General features: G+C 37.8%; 1 protein-coding gene across 1 annotated transcript in view; it reads right to left on the bottom strand.

The window, feature by feature from the left end:
* Window positions 1-13,514, bottom strand: part of RANBP9 (RAN binding protein 9) — a 37,903-nt gene that overhangs the window by 16,929 nt on the left and 7,460 nt on the right. Inside the window, exons 3-5 of the mRNA XM_046927578.1 lie at window positions 11,889-12,000; window positions 2,464-2,516; window positions 513-680 (exon numbers count right to left, since the gene is read on the bottom strand). Of these exons, the coding sequence (XP_046783534.1) occupies window positions 513-680; window positions 2,464-2,516; window positions 11,889-12,000 (333 nt within the window). The remainder of the gene's footprint in view (window positions 1-512; window positions 681-2,463; window positions 2,517-11,888; window positions 12,001-13,514) is intronic.

A 13,514-nucleotide genomic window follows, 5' to 3' on the forward strand; every position in this document is an offset into this window, starting at 1 on the left:
ACAGCATGCAGGCTCTTGCTCATGGCTGTCAAAAACGCGTAACTAACACTGGTGGCTATGATGAAAATTAGAGTTTTGCAGCTAAAAAAGGCTCTTACAAATGGCATTACTGTGCTCTTTGTATCAACTGTAGGTTCCATGGAAATAAAGAGGAAGGCATTACTTTCAGAGCAACCTACATATGCATTCTCCATTTCTTCAATACTCTTATCAATTACCTTCCATTATGAACATCAAATATTTGTGGCCTTAAGAGTTCATAAATGTAGGTCCTATGGAAGGAGATGCTATGGAGGCATGTTAGTGCGTACAATGAAACTGTTCTTCACAATTCTCTGTTTATTTCATAGAATATGAGGTTACTGAAAGAACTATTCAAATGCGTTGCTCATTATATACATATATATATACACATTATATACATAGCATGAGGAGAGTTTGATTTAAAATAGGCAGAAAGCATCAGATTTACAGATGTAATGCTATCATTAAAAGATAAAGTTTCTCCATACCCAAGCTGTGTCCATTCTTTGTGTAGAAGCACGTATTATTGATAAGGTTGACGCAACAGCCAATGACATCACCCGTAGTAAATGTTGGGCCATAGGGTTGTCCAGTTCCAGAGGAACAGAATGAATGTCCATCATCTCCATGGTAACCATATGAATGTTTATCCCAACCTAGAGTACAAAGCATTTACAATTTATTCATTTCCTTTATTACAAAATAACAGAAAGACAAAGCAAAGTTAGTATATTCTAACCAGGATAGAAAGATCAGTTATTATGCTCAGCTGTTTAAGATTTCTTATGCAACTAACAGTTCTGTTTTATTAAAAAAACAAAATCACAACAGCTTCTTTTATCAAAATGGCTGAACAGGTGGTTCCACTTGCAGCACTTAAAGGGCAATACAGATTCAGAAAACACACTTTCCCCTTAAGCAAACATGCAAAATTATCAACACCAAAAACATCACCAGCTACAGTGTTGAAATTTCAAAGCTATCTGTAGATCTGACGTGCTCTGTAAAGCAGTGAAGATCTTCCTGCTCTCCCTTTCATCTTACAAAACTATTGCCACTGTATTTCATAATCAAATTCTTCCTAAAACCCAAACATGCATCTCTGGGGAATCATACTTCAATTCCTGGTCATTCTTAATGACTACTTGTCAGCAAACAATCTCTGCATAATAGCACTACAGTGGCCCTAAGCTTTGCCACCTCCATCACAAAAAGGAGGAAAAAAAATATCAGCACAGGTGAAAGTCACAGGCAGCAGGCAAGTCATTATGCATGCAAACATGGCACTAATTCTGTAGGCAAAGCAGCTGTGGAACCAGTTAAGAAACCTCAATGCTGTACTAAACAAATTCACAGCTTCTAATTCAACACTATGCAAAGACTCCTAGAAAAGGAATAAACTTTCAGGCACCACAAAATATTTCCTAACAGTTCTGTTAAATGCCTATTCAAAATGGCAGAGCAAGATCTCTAACACAAGCTGCCAGTTTCACTGGGTAATATATATTCTGACTCTAAGAGTTGATACTGACAATTCCATAATTATTTTAAGCAGAAGACGACTGTGGGTTTATTCTTTCTCTTCAATCTGCTGCATAAAATTTTTAATGTGTTTTCATACTTAGGTCCTTAATCACTATGACCCATGCCAGACTCGTACACTGTAGCTTCAGCTGGCACATTAAGCATCTCCCAGTAAATTAAACACTCAAAATTAATGCAGTTACATTGATCAGATGCATCTTTTAGAATTATTTGTATAGCACCCTAAATGATACTCAAAGAGACAGAACATGGTCATACAGAAGTCAATTTGGCATGATTTTATACTCTGTATATAGTTAGTTCCCCAAGAAAAGAGTTCTCTTTTTTTAGAAGACGACTAAAAATGTAGAGAAAAACATGCATACACACAAAGCTTCTTTAAATACTATACAGTGATACCATTGACACCTGTTAACAAGACTGCGTCCTTGACCATGTAAGGCAATGGAATAGTCAAACCTGGAACTTCCTACTGAGGTTGGAAAGGCAACAGTCTAAGTGACAGCAGGAGAGCTCATTCCATGTTTGACAAGAAAGTTTTTTTTTACCTTAAGAGCTAATCTTTATCATTACAGTTTACAGAGTAAAGAAATCTACAGGTTTGGTTGCTTTTTTTTTAAATCAGGAAATATGATTAAAACTTCTAAGTCTATTTGTTTACTTAACAGTACCTGCATAATGTTGTCAATGAACAGGAACAAATATGCAGTAACACAACAGAAAGCAAAGCCTTCTACCTGCAAGTTTTACATACCGCAGATAAATAGATACAACACAGAGATGCCATGCTACACTCTGGTGCTTACCAGAGCTTTCCTATCAAAATCACGTAGACTTCAAACCAAAATGAACCATATGAGTAACCTATCAAACATTAGAAGTACTAAAACATACCTGGTAACCTATTCATGTTGACACCCTGTGCCGAAAGCCCAATCCCCATGTATCTGTAAAAATAACAGGAGAAATTTATGTCTCTTACAAAAAATATGTATACATGTGGGATGTTGCCAAGAAACATTGCATGCATTAATCATACACCAATTAAGCTACCAAGACGTCCTTTAATACTGGTATAACATCAAGAGAACTCAACAAGAGTCATTCCTGCTATATATTGTTTAGTATAGACAGTCTCTGATAACATTCTTCTCTTCCAGGCATCTCAGGTTGCTCATGGAGAGTACAGACAGTACGTAAAGTTCAGAGCATGAATGAAGAAAGTGGCCTAATCACGTTTTTATTCAATGTATGCAATCATGTTTTGCAGTCTGGGTTGAGTAATTTTATGAAATGCGTGGAAATCTGCATAGCTTCAGTAGCAAAATGCATCCTCGCATGACACAGGAAGATCAAACTAAAACATGAAAGGCCTGGATCACGGAGCAGAATGCTATCTTAAGAAATTTCACAGTAATATTACTTAGCTGTTAGGAATCTGTTGGCAAAGTTAAAGAGGAAGTTTTTTTATTTATTTTGCTGACCAGTAATCCGAAGTCTAAGTAAGTTGTTGCTAGGTCAATCTCCAAAGCCAGCTCTACAAAAAGTTCTGATAAAGTCAGCATCCAATACACTTTTTAGCAATTTAATAGCAAATAATGGAAAGTCAAAATGAATAACAACCCAGTTCCACCCTCACAAGAACAGTCTTTCAAGTGAGTGAAATCAGTTCGGCTTCTGTTTGTTAAGCAAAAGTTACTTCACAATTATGCTGGCAGAAAATCAAAAAGAAAAACACCACAATGAAAAGCTTGGCTTTTACCAGCACACCACAACCAAAACAAACAACAAAAAAACCAGTACCGTCACCTGAACTTAACACTTCTTAGATTATCAAAGCATGCAAATTATTCTGACAACAGTTCAAACTATTTAGCATAAGTTTACCAGGAAATACTGAATAAGCCATATTAACAAAATATATTTCCCTGTACCAATTTGAAAACAGCTCATGACAATAAGCATAACCTTTGTATTCTCATTTAGTAAAAGGCAGTTTTTAATGCAACTGTTCTACTAGGAAACACAAATTAATCTGCTATTTAAAATATGTTCCACATAGAATGAACCTGAGCAGGAAAACACAAGTCATACGCTTAACTGCATAAAGGGATTTCTGCTTTTTGTAACGATTACCTCCAATAGTAACCTTATCTGCTTCTATGTTTGACATTCTACATTGTCCTTCCTCTGATACTATTAATTGTGATATCAATCCTCCTTACCCTCCAACTCACTAATAGGGTGAAATCGAACCTCACAAACATATGTACTACCCCTATCCCATCTAGGGATACTGAAAAGCTAAGGCAAAAAGGCAACAGACAAAAGCATCAGTCTTTTCCGCATTTTGAATTACATCACTAAGACACCACTACAGCAGAGACAACAAAACAAATGAAAGCAACAAGTGGAAAACCATTGATTTTGTCTTAAAAAGCATCGTAGAGTTTAATGCATGAAGGATTCTCATGTAAAGACTGAAAATCCACTATTGTAAAGTCTTCTGTTGACAAATTCAAGACATTATTTATTTTTAGATAACCATCAACTGATGAAAGTCTTTCAAATCAAGCCAATTAGAACATGTTCAACCAAACCTAAGGTATATTTCAGTATTCTTACAGAGACTGAGATTTAGGTTATACAGAAAAACAGAAGATAATTGATGGGAAATGATCACCTAGGAAACATATTTGGTACTGCCTATGTTTTCCTTCAGATGAACACAGAGTCATACAGGTTGGAAAACACCTACAAGATCGTCAAGTCCAACCATCAACCTCATCTACTCAGTTTCTTCACTAGATCACATTCTCATAACATACTCTGCAACTTCTTAGGCTCCTCTTTAGCTTGCTAACAATGGTAAAGGTGCAGTCACTGAGTTAAGATATTCAGCAAAATCTGTACAATTGGGAACAAGGATTCTGCCATCAGTGGTGACTAAAACACTGCTGACACCATACTGGTAAGGAGATGGATGTCTACAATACATATTTTTCCCTGGGGTTCACTTAGGACTGCTGAATGGTAACAACACTGCATCGGAGGAACATGGCATGAATAGAAATTCAACCACAATTAGATTAAATAGATTCAAACATTTTAAATAATTGACACGTCTACTGTAGACACCCTTCAGAAGGAGAAAGGAATGGCTACCATTTATGGTTGAGAAATGAGCAAAATTTGGCTAACACCATCTGTTCTAGTTGATGGGTAGTTAATCAACTAGGTAAACAAGATAAAGTACACTGTAAATTGAGGGGTGAAACAGTATCACAACGTACAGGTTTTAGATGCCATAAAATTCATCAAAATACATCAAAGTTGTACTGATGCAAACTGCTACATGCAACTGTTTAATTTTTATTTTTCCCTGGCAACTCTAAGATTCATAGCTTCAGAAAGACTTTTGTTTGCTTTTTAGACCAGCTTAGCTCACATTTAGGTCCATAGTCATTACCTGCAGTAAGACTTGTTTCAGTGAGAAGAATTACCCAAATTAAGATTCAGCTGTTTTCCACATAGTAAAAGAAATGCAAACATCAAAAATACAGACATTATGCTAAGTACTTTTATTCTCCACTAATACCAAAAAGCTTGGGCTTCCTTGAAATGTATGAGCAGCATTAAGCTCACAATAACTCTTCCTTCCTCATGAATCTTTCCATACAATGAGCTAAACTCGCATTCTCGCTGGAGCCTAAAGTTTTAAAGCATGTAGGTTTATAGCACCTACGTGCTATGAAGAAAGCAACTGAACACCATACAGTAGTAAAACCAGAGTTTCTGTAATATCTGTAAGAAAGTGACCTACGTAGTCCAAGCACTGCCTGACTTCAAATTCATAAATAAGGCAACCGAAAAATCCTCATTTTTCACATGTGCTGAAAAAAGTCAGTTATACAACAGGTGCAATTTGTTTTACTGTGAAGTTAGTATCTTACAAAAGGGTAAGAGGAGGAAAAAAAAAACACAACATCTTTAAGAATCTTAAGACTAAACTTTAGAGTCCACACAACTGACTGACTTGCAAGGATATACAAAGTCCAAATAGTATCTTTCTATTATTTTCTACACTGTCTTTACTGACAGTGCACTGTAAGGTCAGAAATACAGCACACTAAGAAGGTATCCAAATGTCATCTTTAACAGAGCTAGTCTGCATTAAAATTTTGTAGGAATATGCTAATCTGAGACTCTTATTGTCTGCACATTCACAATAAGATATGAGCTGTTAAACTTTTCTCTATGTAAGTGTTTCAAAATATGCCATAGACAGTTTGAGTCTTTCGTTTCAAACCGAAAACAAGTTTAATTCTGTGAAATGTTTCCAAGGAAACAGTATTTTGAACACGATAAACCCAGCTTTCAGATGGATCTAGTTCTACATGGAGAGGAAAAAAAGCCAGACAGTCATCTTCGGTGGTGCGTGAAACTTATTCCTCTAGCATTTTCCTTGTCATTCCTATAATGATCCTAGAGATAGCGATTTACTGCTCCAACCCTCAGATAGCCCTCTCACTTTCTGAGGTTGCATCGTTTCTGTCTAGTGACACTTCTTGAGAACAAAAGCCTTTCTGGTGACACTGCTGCCGAAAAAAAGAACAGCTGCACAGACAATAAGGTAATGCAAGACACTGAGATTATCATCTATGCAGTTTATTTATGTGGCTGAACCTTGTAAGAAAGGGATAACTTAAAATTCTGTAAGAATTTTAAGCTACTTTAAGCTACTTTCTGTAAGCTACAGGTATTTCTGACCTATTAAATACATACCTCAAATAATCCTCCTACACTTTCACATGTTTAACAAGCAGGAAAGAACTACAGTTGCCTCCTGTATGGATAAAAAACAAAGTAGCACTACAGTTTAAGAGAAAACACACTTGCTATTTCACAATCCAATCTCCTCTTGCAGTTGCTATATTTCACGTCAGAGCATTAAGATAAGAAAGCTACTTCAGACTTTCCTTGTTTTAATTCTACTTTATACACAAGTACTCTGCTAATAATGCCAACAACATGTAAATAGAGGGTAAGTGAAGTCTGCATGTTGTGGTAACAAATGACTGTTATTGCAACAAATAACTGCTTTCCGAGGACATAGCAGAAGGACAAAAATAGATCTTAAGACCACACAAAGTTTTTCTGTTAGGTTAGTAGCATACAAAACAAACACAAACAAAACAGCAACCAAAGATTACTCTGTGGTCTGTTTACAAGAAAATGGGTACACTGGATGCTAAAAGGAAAAGCCAACTTATTGTAACAGCAACATTTTTTGCAAGAAAGCATGGTTTCTCACCACACACAAAATATATACTGCAAGACATAGCCAAAACAGAAATCTAGTTGTATTGGACAGTGGTTAAAAACAGCCATAAGCCAACAGGTGCCGCAAGGCATCACCAGCAGTGCTGCTAAAAACCACACTGATACACTTGTGAGTTGCTGTAACCATTTGATTTTGGTACAGGATGTTTAGCAGATCTTACAAGTGCAATACAAAGCATGTCTGTAAATACCTGCATCAGTACAACCACACTACAGACTGAACAGTCGCTCTCACAGAGGTGTTAGCTCTGTGCTAAAAGCACTACAGCCTTTCCAACCTTAGCTTTCGCTATTTCTTTCTTCTAAACAACTTTGCATTTCCAATTCTTGATTTCATTCTTCTCAAAAAAAGAAGATAAAATCCTCTAAGTGGATATAATTAAGCATGTATCTTCCTCAGCTGTTCTAAAAGTACAAAAGATTGTCTAGAAATAAATGACAATAGTATCAGTTGCCCACTGTTCAAAATTGGGTTTACAAATCAACGCATGAGATAAAGAATGGACAGTGTTAAAGACATGAAGTATAAATGCATTTTCTCCAAAGGTTTACTTTTCCAGGGAAGGAAACTGACAAAAAAAAAAAAACCAAAAAAACCCAAAAACCAACAACCACACTCTCCAGATGAAAGACTTAAAAGCCATTAAACTTTGCATTTGAACTAACATCAGGTGGACATGAGCTGGTGCCACATCCAGAAGTGGCATTCCCTCCCACCCTCCCAGGGGGCAGATGCTCATTTCTGCTCCAAGATGCCCTCTCTTTGTATGCTGCTGTATAAACAGACATCCTGGGAACTAATTAGGCTAAAAAAACAACTCACTCTTGAGGTCAGCTTTTGGAAAGAAGCTACCCAGTCAGGTTTATCACGTAGCTAACACAAACAGCTACAAACTGGGACAGGGGGAAGAGACCTCAGCGAGCGTTCAGAGGCTGCTGCTTTTCATGGCTGAATCACCACAAAGCATTCAAACCACAGCTTAGAATAAAAACTGTAAACACAACAAAAAAACCTGCTCTGACTGGAAAAGAGGAGATTCACTACACATATCAACAAGCCTAGGACTGAAACTCATGCAGAAATGGATGATCGCCCTGCAATACACACAAGCTATTTATAACGCAGAATGACAGGACAGCATTTTGCTTCTGGTAGCCACTGGACACCCTTCAGACAGCCCTTAGGAAAGTGAAATTGGAGTATCTTTAAGTCTAGAGTGCCCAAAGAGCGCAACCAAAGGGTACAGTAAAGCTCATACTCCTAACAGAGGATAGAGATGATGCTTGACCACTGAAGAAGAATGTCTGCAGAAGCCATTGATCAACTCTTAGAGCTTACATAAACTAAAACTGCATCACGTAAGGAACTTTCAGTTGCACAAAAGAAGGTGGCATTTGCTGCTATCTGAAATAAAATGCTGGGCTGTAAGGCAGATGCATTTGTCCTTTACACAAAGCCAGAGGAGCTGTATGTGTAAAAGATTAGCACGGCTCAGTGGAAGGCAGCACGAGCAAAGTGAAATCAAGAATTGAGAGAGACTGGATATATCCTCATTTGCACATACCAGCCTAGCAAAGAGAACAGACACATGGGGGTCACTTCTGGAAAGTAAGGGGACTGTAATTGATTCCCAAGTCACAAGAACAGGACTTAGCACACCCTTGTTCATTTCCATTCCCAGACCACAGACGTACACTGGTATAATTAAGCCCCACTCTAGAAACTTAGATGACACTAAAGCCGTAGTTGTAAGAAATTACAGAAAGAATCTCTTATGATATTGCTAGTTCTCTGACAGAGCAGTTTCACACTGAGAACTGTTACGAGCTTAAAAAGGTTTAATTTAAAGCTAAAACTATGTTTAGCCTCCTCTACCGTATCAGAATACTTTGAAAGCGTTTGCTGCAACACTCTCAAATCTGACTTACATATTTATTAGAGTTTTTTGTTTGTTTTGAAATATATTTCTATTAATTGGAGATTTCAGTAGTGATCCGGATATAGCTTATTGACATTAATAGTCTTCTTCCTAACATGCCTTGTAATAACCACCTTCGTACTATTCCCCATCCCACATCCATTACTCACCTACTGTTATTATCTCTAACCACTCACATCCCTGTCCACAACGCTTCATGCGAGGCCAAGCAAAACAAAGCAAGAGTATAAAGGGAGAACAGAAAGAGGTCTTCAGAATGCAAAAGGAGGCATGGGATTTAAAAAATTGAAGAAATGCAGAACAGAAAAGATTTAGAAAACAATAAGACAGCTGGTTAGCACTTCTAACAAGAACTTTTTAAAGTTTGATAAGAATTATTCACATATCTGCACTGTAGCAGCACATAAAGGACATTAAGAATCTTCATGCCAAGCACTGTACAAACATCAAAACAGTTTTTGTTTGAAAGATATTTCCACCTTATTACTTTTATTAAACCTCATTCTCACTTCCCTTTTTCTCATCTGTTACCATCAGTTGTTGCGTGGCCCCATCATTTCTCACTTACGATCAAAAAACAACTTCACTCTTGATCTATTCTGCAACACTAACCTCCATATCTGCTTCTTATTTCCCAGTAAGCCTGCTTTCATGGTTTCTTCAGTATGTCATAATGCCTCTAAGTTAATCACTATGCAAAATGAATATATTATGCACTTTCAAGACTACTACTCAAGACTATCATCCCCCAAATACATACAGAATTTAGTGGCCTAGGTCACCAGAGCAACAAAATCAATTCTGCTTCCCAGGCAGTTACGACAAACCATAGTGGAAGCCCTGTCAGAACCATGCCCTATACAAAAAAGAGCTGTGCTCCAACTTTGCAGGTGGCAAAATCAGCTTTGTGATTGCTCAGGAACCTTGAGATACTCAATATCATATTCCTGGAACAGGGCCATCAAGTTCTATGGTGGCAAAAAAATTAGATCTCCTAGACAAGGTTTTTAGTAAAGGGTTTTGATGATTTGAGGCAAGCCACACTAAGCTAGAGTACACAAATATGAATGCTGCCAGGCTTGCTCATGTAATTTAATTCACTGATTAAATACTTTAAGCTACGTTTATATAAAACAAATACTAAAAGTAAAGGCCACTACCAAAGGGAACTGCAAACAGCATTATATTATCCATTGGCTTTAAGAAGTCTGCAAGCCGTATCTAATCTTGCAGACATACTCAAGTTGCCTTGGATTTTATTTTAGACAGCACCACAAAATAAGGGCTGTTGTGCTTCCACAGCCAGGCTCTACTTGGAAGTAGATTCTTTTGCAACAATAAGGCATTTCAACCAATTGATTATATTAGTTGCATGCTGGTCCCCTACAGTCATGGTCTTCATGAACTCTTTTCCCATTACCAGACGCCAAGAAGAAAAAAAAATCTTAAGACTGTGTGTGGAGCCAGCCAGTTGAAACAACAGGGAGTGAGAAAGAACTAATGAACCCTATAAAACCATTCTCTGTAGACCTACTGATATGTCTCTGCATCACATTCCCCAGTTTAGTAATTTGAAAATAATTTATTAGTTTCAACTCAGCAAAACACAGAACTATGAGATTGACACTGCATCTTGTCAGAGGCCTCCTGGTACTGAAACGGGGTCTCAAGACAGACACATCCACTGAGGGTCCATGCCAGTTCCTGCTCTTCAGCAGCTAAAGCTAGATGTAGCCTTGGCTCTGTGCGCAGTATTCCCCAGCACCTATGCTATATTACACTATGAAGAAAATGAACAGCTCATTATGCAGATATTTCAAGATATTTCAAGAAAGTGACACTGAAAAAGAGATCAAGAGTGAAGCAAGGCAGTAATGTGTTACTGAGCTTCCCTCAGATTTTTTAAATGCTCTTTGCAGGTAACTTCACAAGTCTTAATTATGGACACCTCATAAATCTTGAAATACATTACTTGAAGGTGGCTTCCACTTTTGTAGACTGCCCCGAACAATCTTCTGCATTAGAACTGACTAAAAGGCAGCAAAGGTTTAAGTGTCAGCCAAGTTCGGTAAAACAACACTCTCTCCTTCATACACATTGGCATCACTTTAAAATCCATCATTTAAATTAAAAAAAAGGAAAAAAGCAACTTCCAATCTTAACAGGCATAAATGTATTTCAGTAGCAGGCATATGCATCATCAGCAAACTTAACTGCCAGCAGAAGGGCAGATTTTTTTTTCCTAACATTTAAGTTAAAAAAAAAGTTGTTCCTAAACTGATAGGAAATCATTACCAGAAACACGAATTACTACTGTCTCAACTTAAAGATACTTAGGTCTTCGCAATGTGACAACAGCAACTGCAGGTGCAAGATTCTGATAGCAAAGAAGTCTCCCAAAGAGAACTTTTGAGAACAGAACTGATAACAAACTACCACAAACACCCTTCAAAGGCAACAGCACCACTGAGAGGCCAGCTTTTCAAAATATTCCTTCACAACACCAGCTGTACTCATTCACTCACTCTTGTTCTTTCCATAGTGACAGATTCCCAGATATCCACTCAGAGTGTTCTTCTTTATTCTTATAACTGCTCAATAAAAAGTAGCTTTGAGGACAACTTCACTTTTTAAAATTAATAAAGCATCCACAAAAAGACTGCACTGCAGAGATAAGTTCATCAGCTGCACATCCTAAACACTTCTTAAAAATTACCTCGTCTCTGTATACACATACCACACCATTAAACGTAAGAGCAGGCACAAACTAAGTCATTTAAACCCCAACTTCTCGGTCAAGAGCAAACAAGATGTTATCATGGTATTCACTGCATATACTGATTTGTGGATAACTAATACCACCATCAACTTACTTTACCAAATATCAGGGTGCAACTTGTCATGAATAATGAATTAAGCTACATAAAAACTGTGAACATATGAAAGAAGCATTGATACCAAAAACACGTGTTGACTGAAAGAAAGATGACTGAATCATTAGTTTAAGTAATAATTAATAATGCATTCATTACTTACCCATCTCTTCCCTTGCTGACAATTTTAACTTCAAAATAGTATATGCCACAGGCTGCAGGTATAGGATGTGTAGCTCGAACAGAAGCAGCATCTTTTGGAGTTTTTCCATGACCTGAAAAACAATTACATTCAAAACACAATGAAAGCGTACTAGGAATAACTGCAGAAAGTAAATCAAAGGTATAGACACCAACTCCTCAAAACAGAAGCCTTATGTAGCGAGCAATTTACAGTATTCTAGCTAGCCCAGTTTTATGCCAGCATATTTCTTCCAGTATTTATCTCCCATTATAGGTACCTCCATTGCAACTAAGCATGCTATGAGAAGTTCTGAATATATCACTCTAAAAGGTTCTACCATTATCCAACAGGAAGCTAGAAAAGGTTTCACTGTAGCAAGTAATACAACTGAGAAAAGCCCACCTGGATTTAAAAGCCCTACATGACTTCTCAAACAGTGTTGACTCATTTTTATAGACTGAGAAAATGATACAAACCAGTTTATTCTAATGCCTACTGCCACTGAATCTTCAGGTTAATTTTAAGACGCTTTAATTCTAATGTTCCTCAGAGCATATCAGTCATTTTATAGGATATGCGACTTGTAATTCATTTCCACATTCTGAATGCTATTTCAGGGCAATATTAACATCAGCCTGCAACTGAGTAGTTCCTACTCCTCCTTCTTGCAAGCCTCACTGGATACCAGCTTTGCTACAACAAAAATCTCAACCCCTGCCTACTCTCAGGTTGTTCAACCTAATCTAAGAGCTATTTACACTCTGCTATGAGCAATTCTTCCAAATGCATCACCTTTTTCAAAGCCTTTTGTTCCACCGGCTACATGGAAGCAGGCTTTTGGCCAGCTGACTTGTTTTTAGCAACCACCTGTTCAAGCAAGCCCAGTCTTTTCTGAGCATACCAAAATCCCTCAGCTATTGTGTTAAAGTCATACACTGGATCATAGTATATAGTATTTAAAAAAACAGTAAACTGGAATCTGGCAGGAGGCTTTTCAGTAAGAGAGCAGATTGTCCAAGAATATGATTGTCACTGCTGTAAGAAAAGCTCATGCAGATCCCATCGCCAGACTCAACATGGATGTGAGGAACAACGAAAGAGACAGGCTCAGGCTTCAGCACTGCCACCTCCAGCCCAGACAGGAAGGCCTGCTGGCACTTGGAGACCAATCAATCTGCATACGCAATGCCTTCTTCCAGTGGCGTTAATACTGGAATCACTGCTCAGGAACAGATCAAACATCTCACATGCGGAAAGCCCAGCCACAGAGCAAGCAAGAAACTGCAGGAAAATGGCCCAGGCAGTCACAACAATCAGGCACAGCTGATCTATGCTACTAAACTTCTATCTACAGAGCCCTCTAGTGTAAACGTTGCTAACACAGTAAATGCTTCTTTGCCTAGAGCTAGCACCCACCATCTCTTACCAAACAGTGCATATTCAGCCAAGAAAAGCTCTTCACCTCACCACGATAGCATTTTGCATCAAAAACTTCACTGGCTCAGCAAACTCATCACTCACCCAGTTCAGGTCTGACCCACACAACACTCTTCTGACATAACCAGTTTGCCTCAGCGTGTTACTTACTACCTGAAGGGAACCAGC

Source organism: Gallus gallus, chromosome 2, assembly GCF_016699485.2.
Source record: "Gallus gallus isolate bGalGal1 chromosome 2, bGalGal1.mat.broiler.GRCg7b, whole genome shotgun sequence".
NCBI lineage: Eukaryota > Metazoa > Chordata > Aves > Galliformes > Phasianidae > Gallus > Gallus gallus.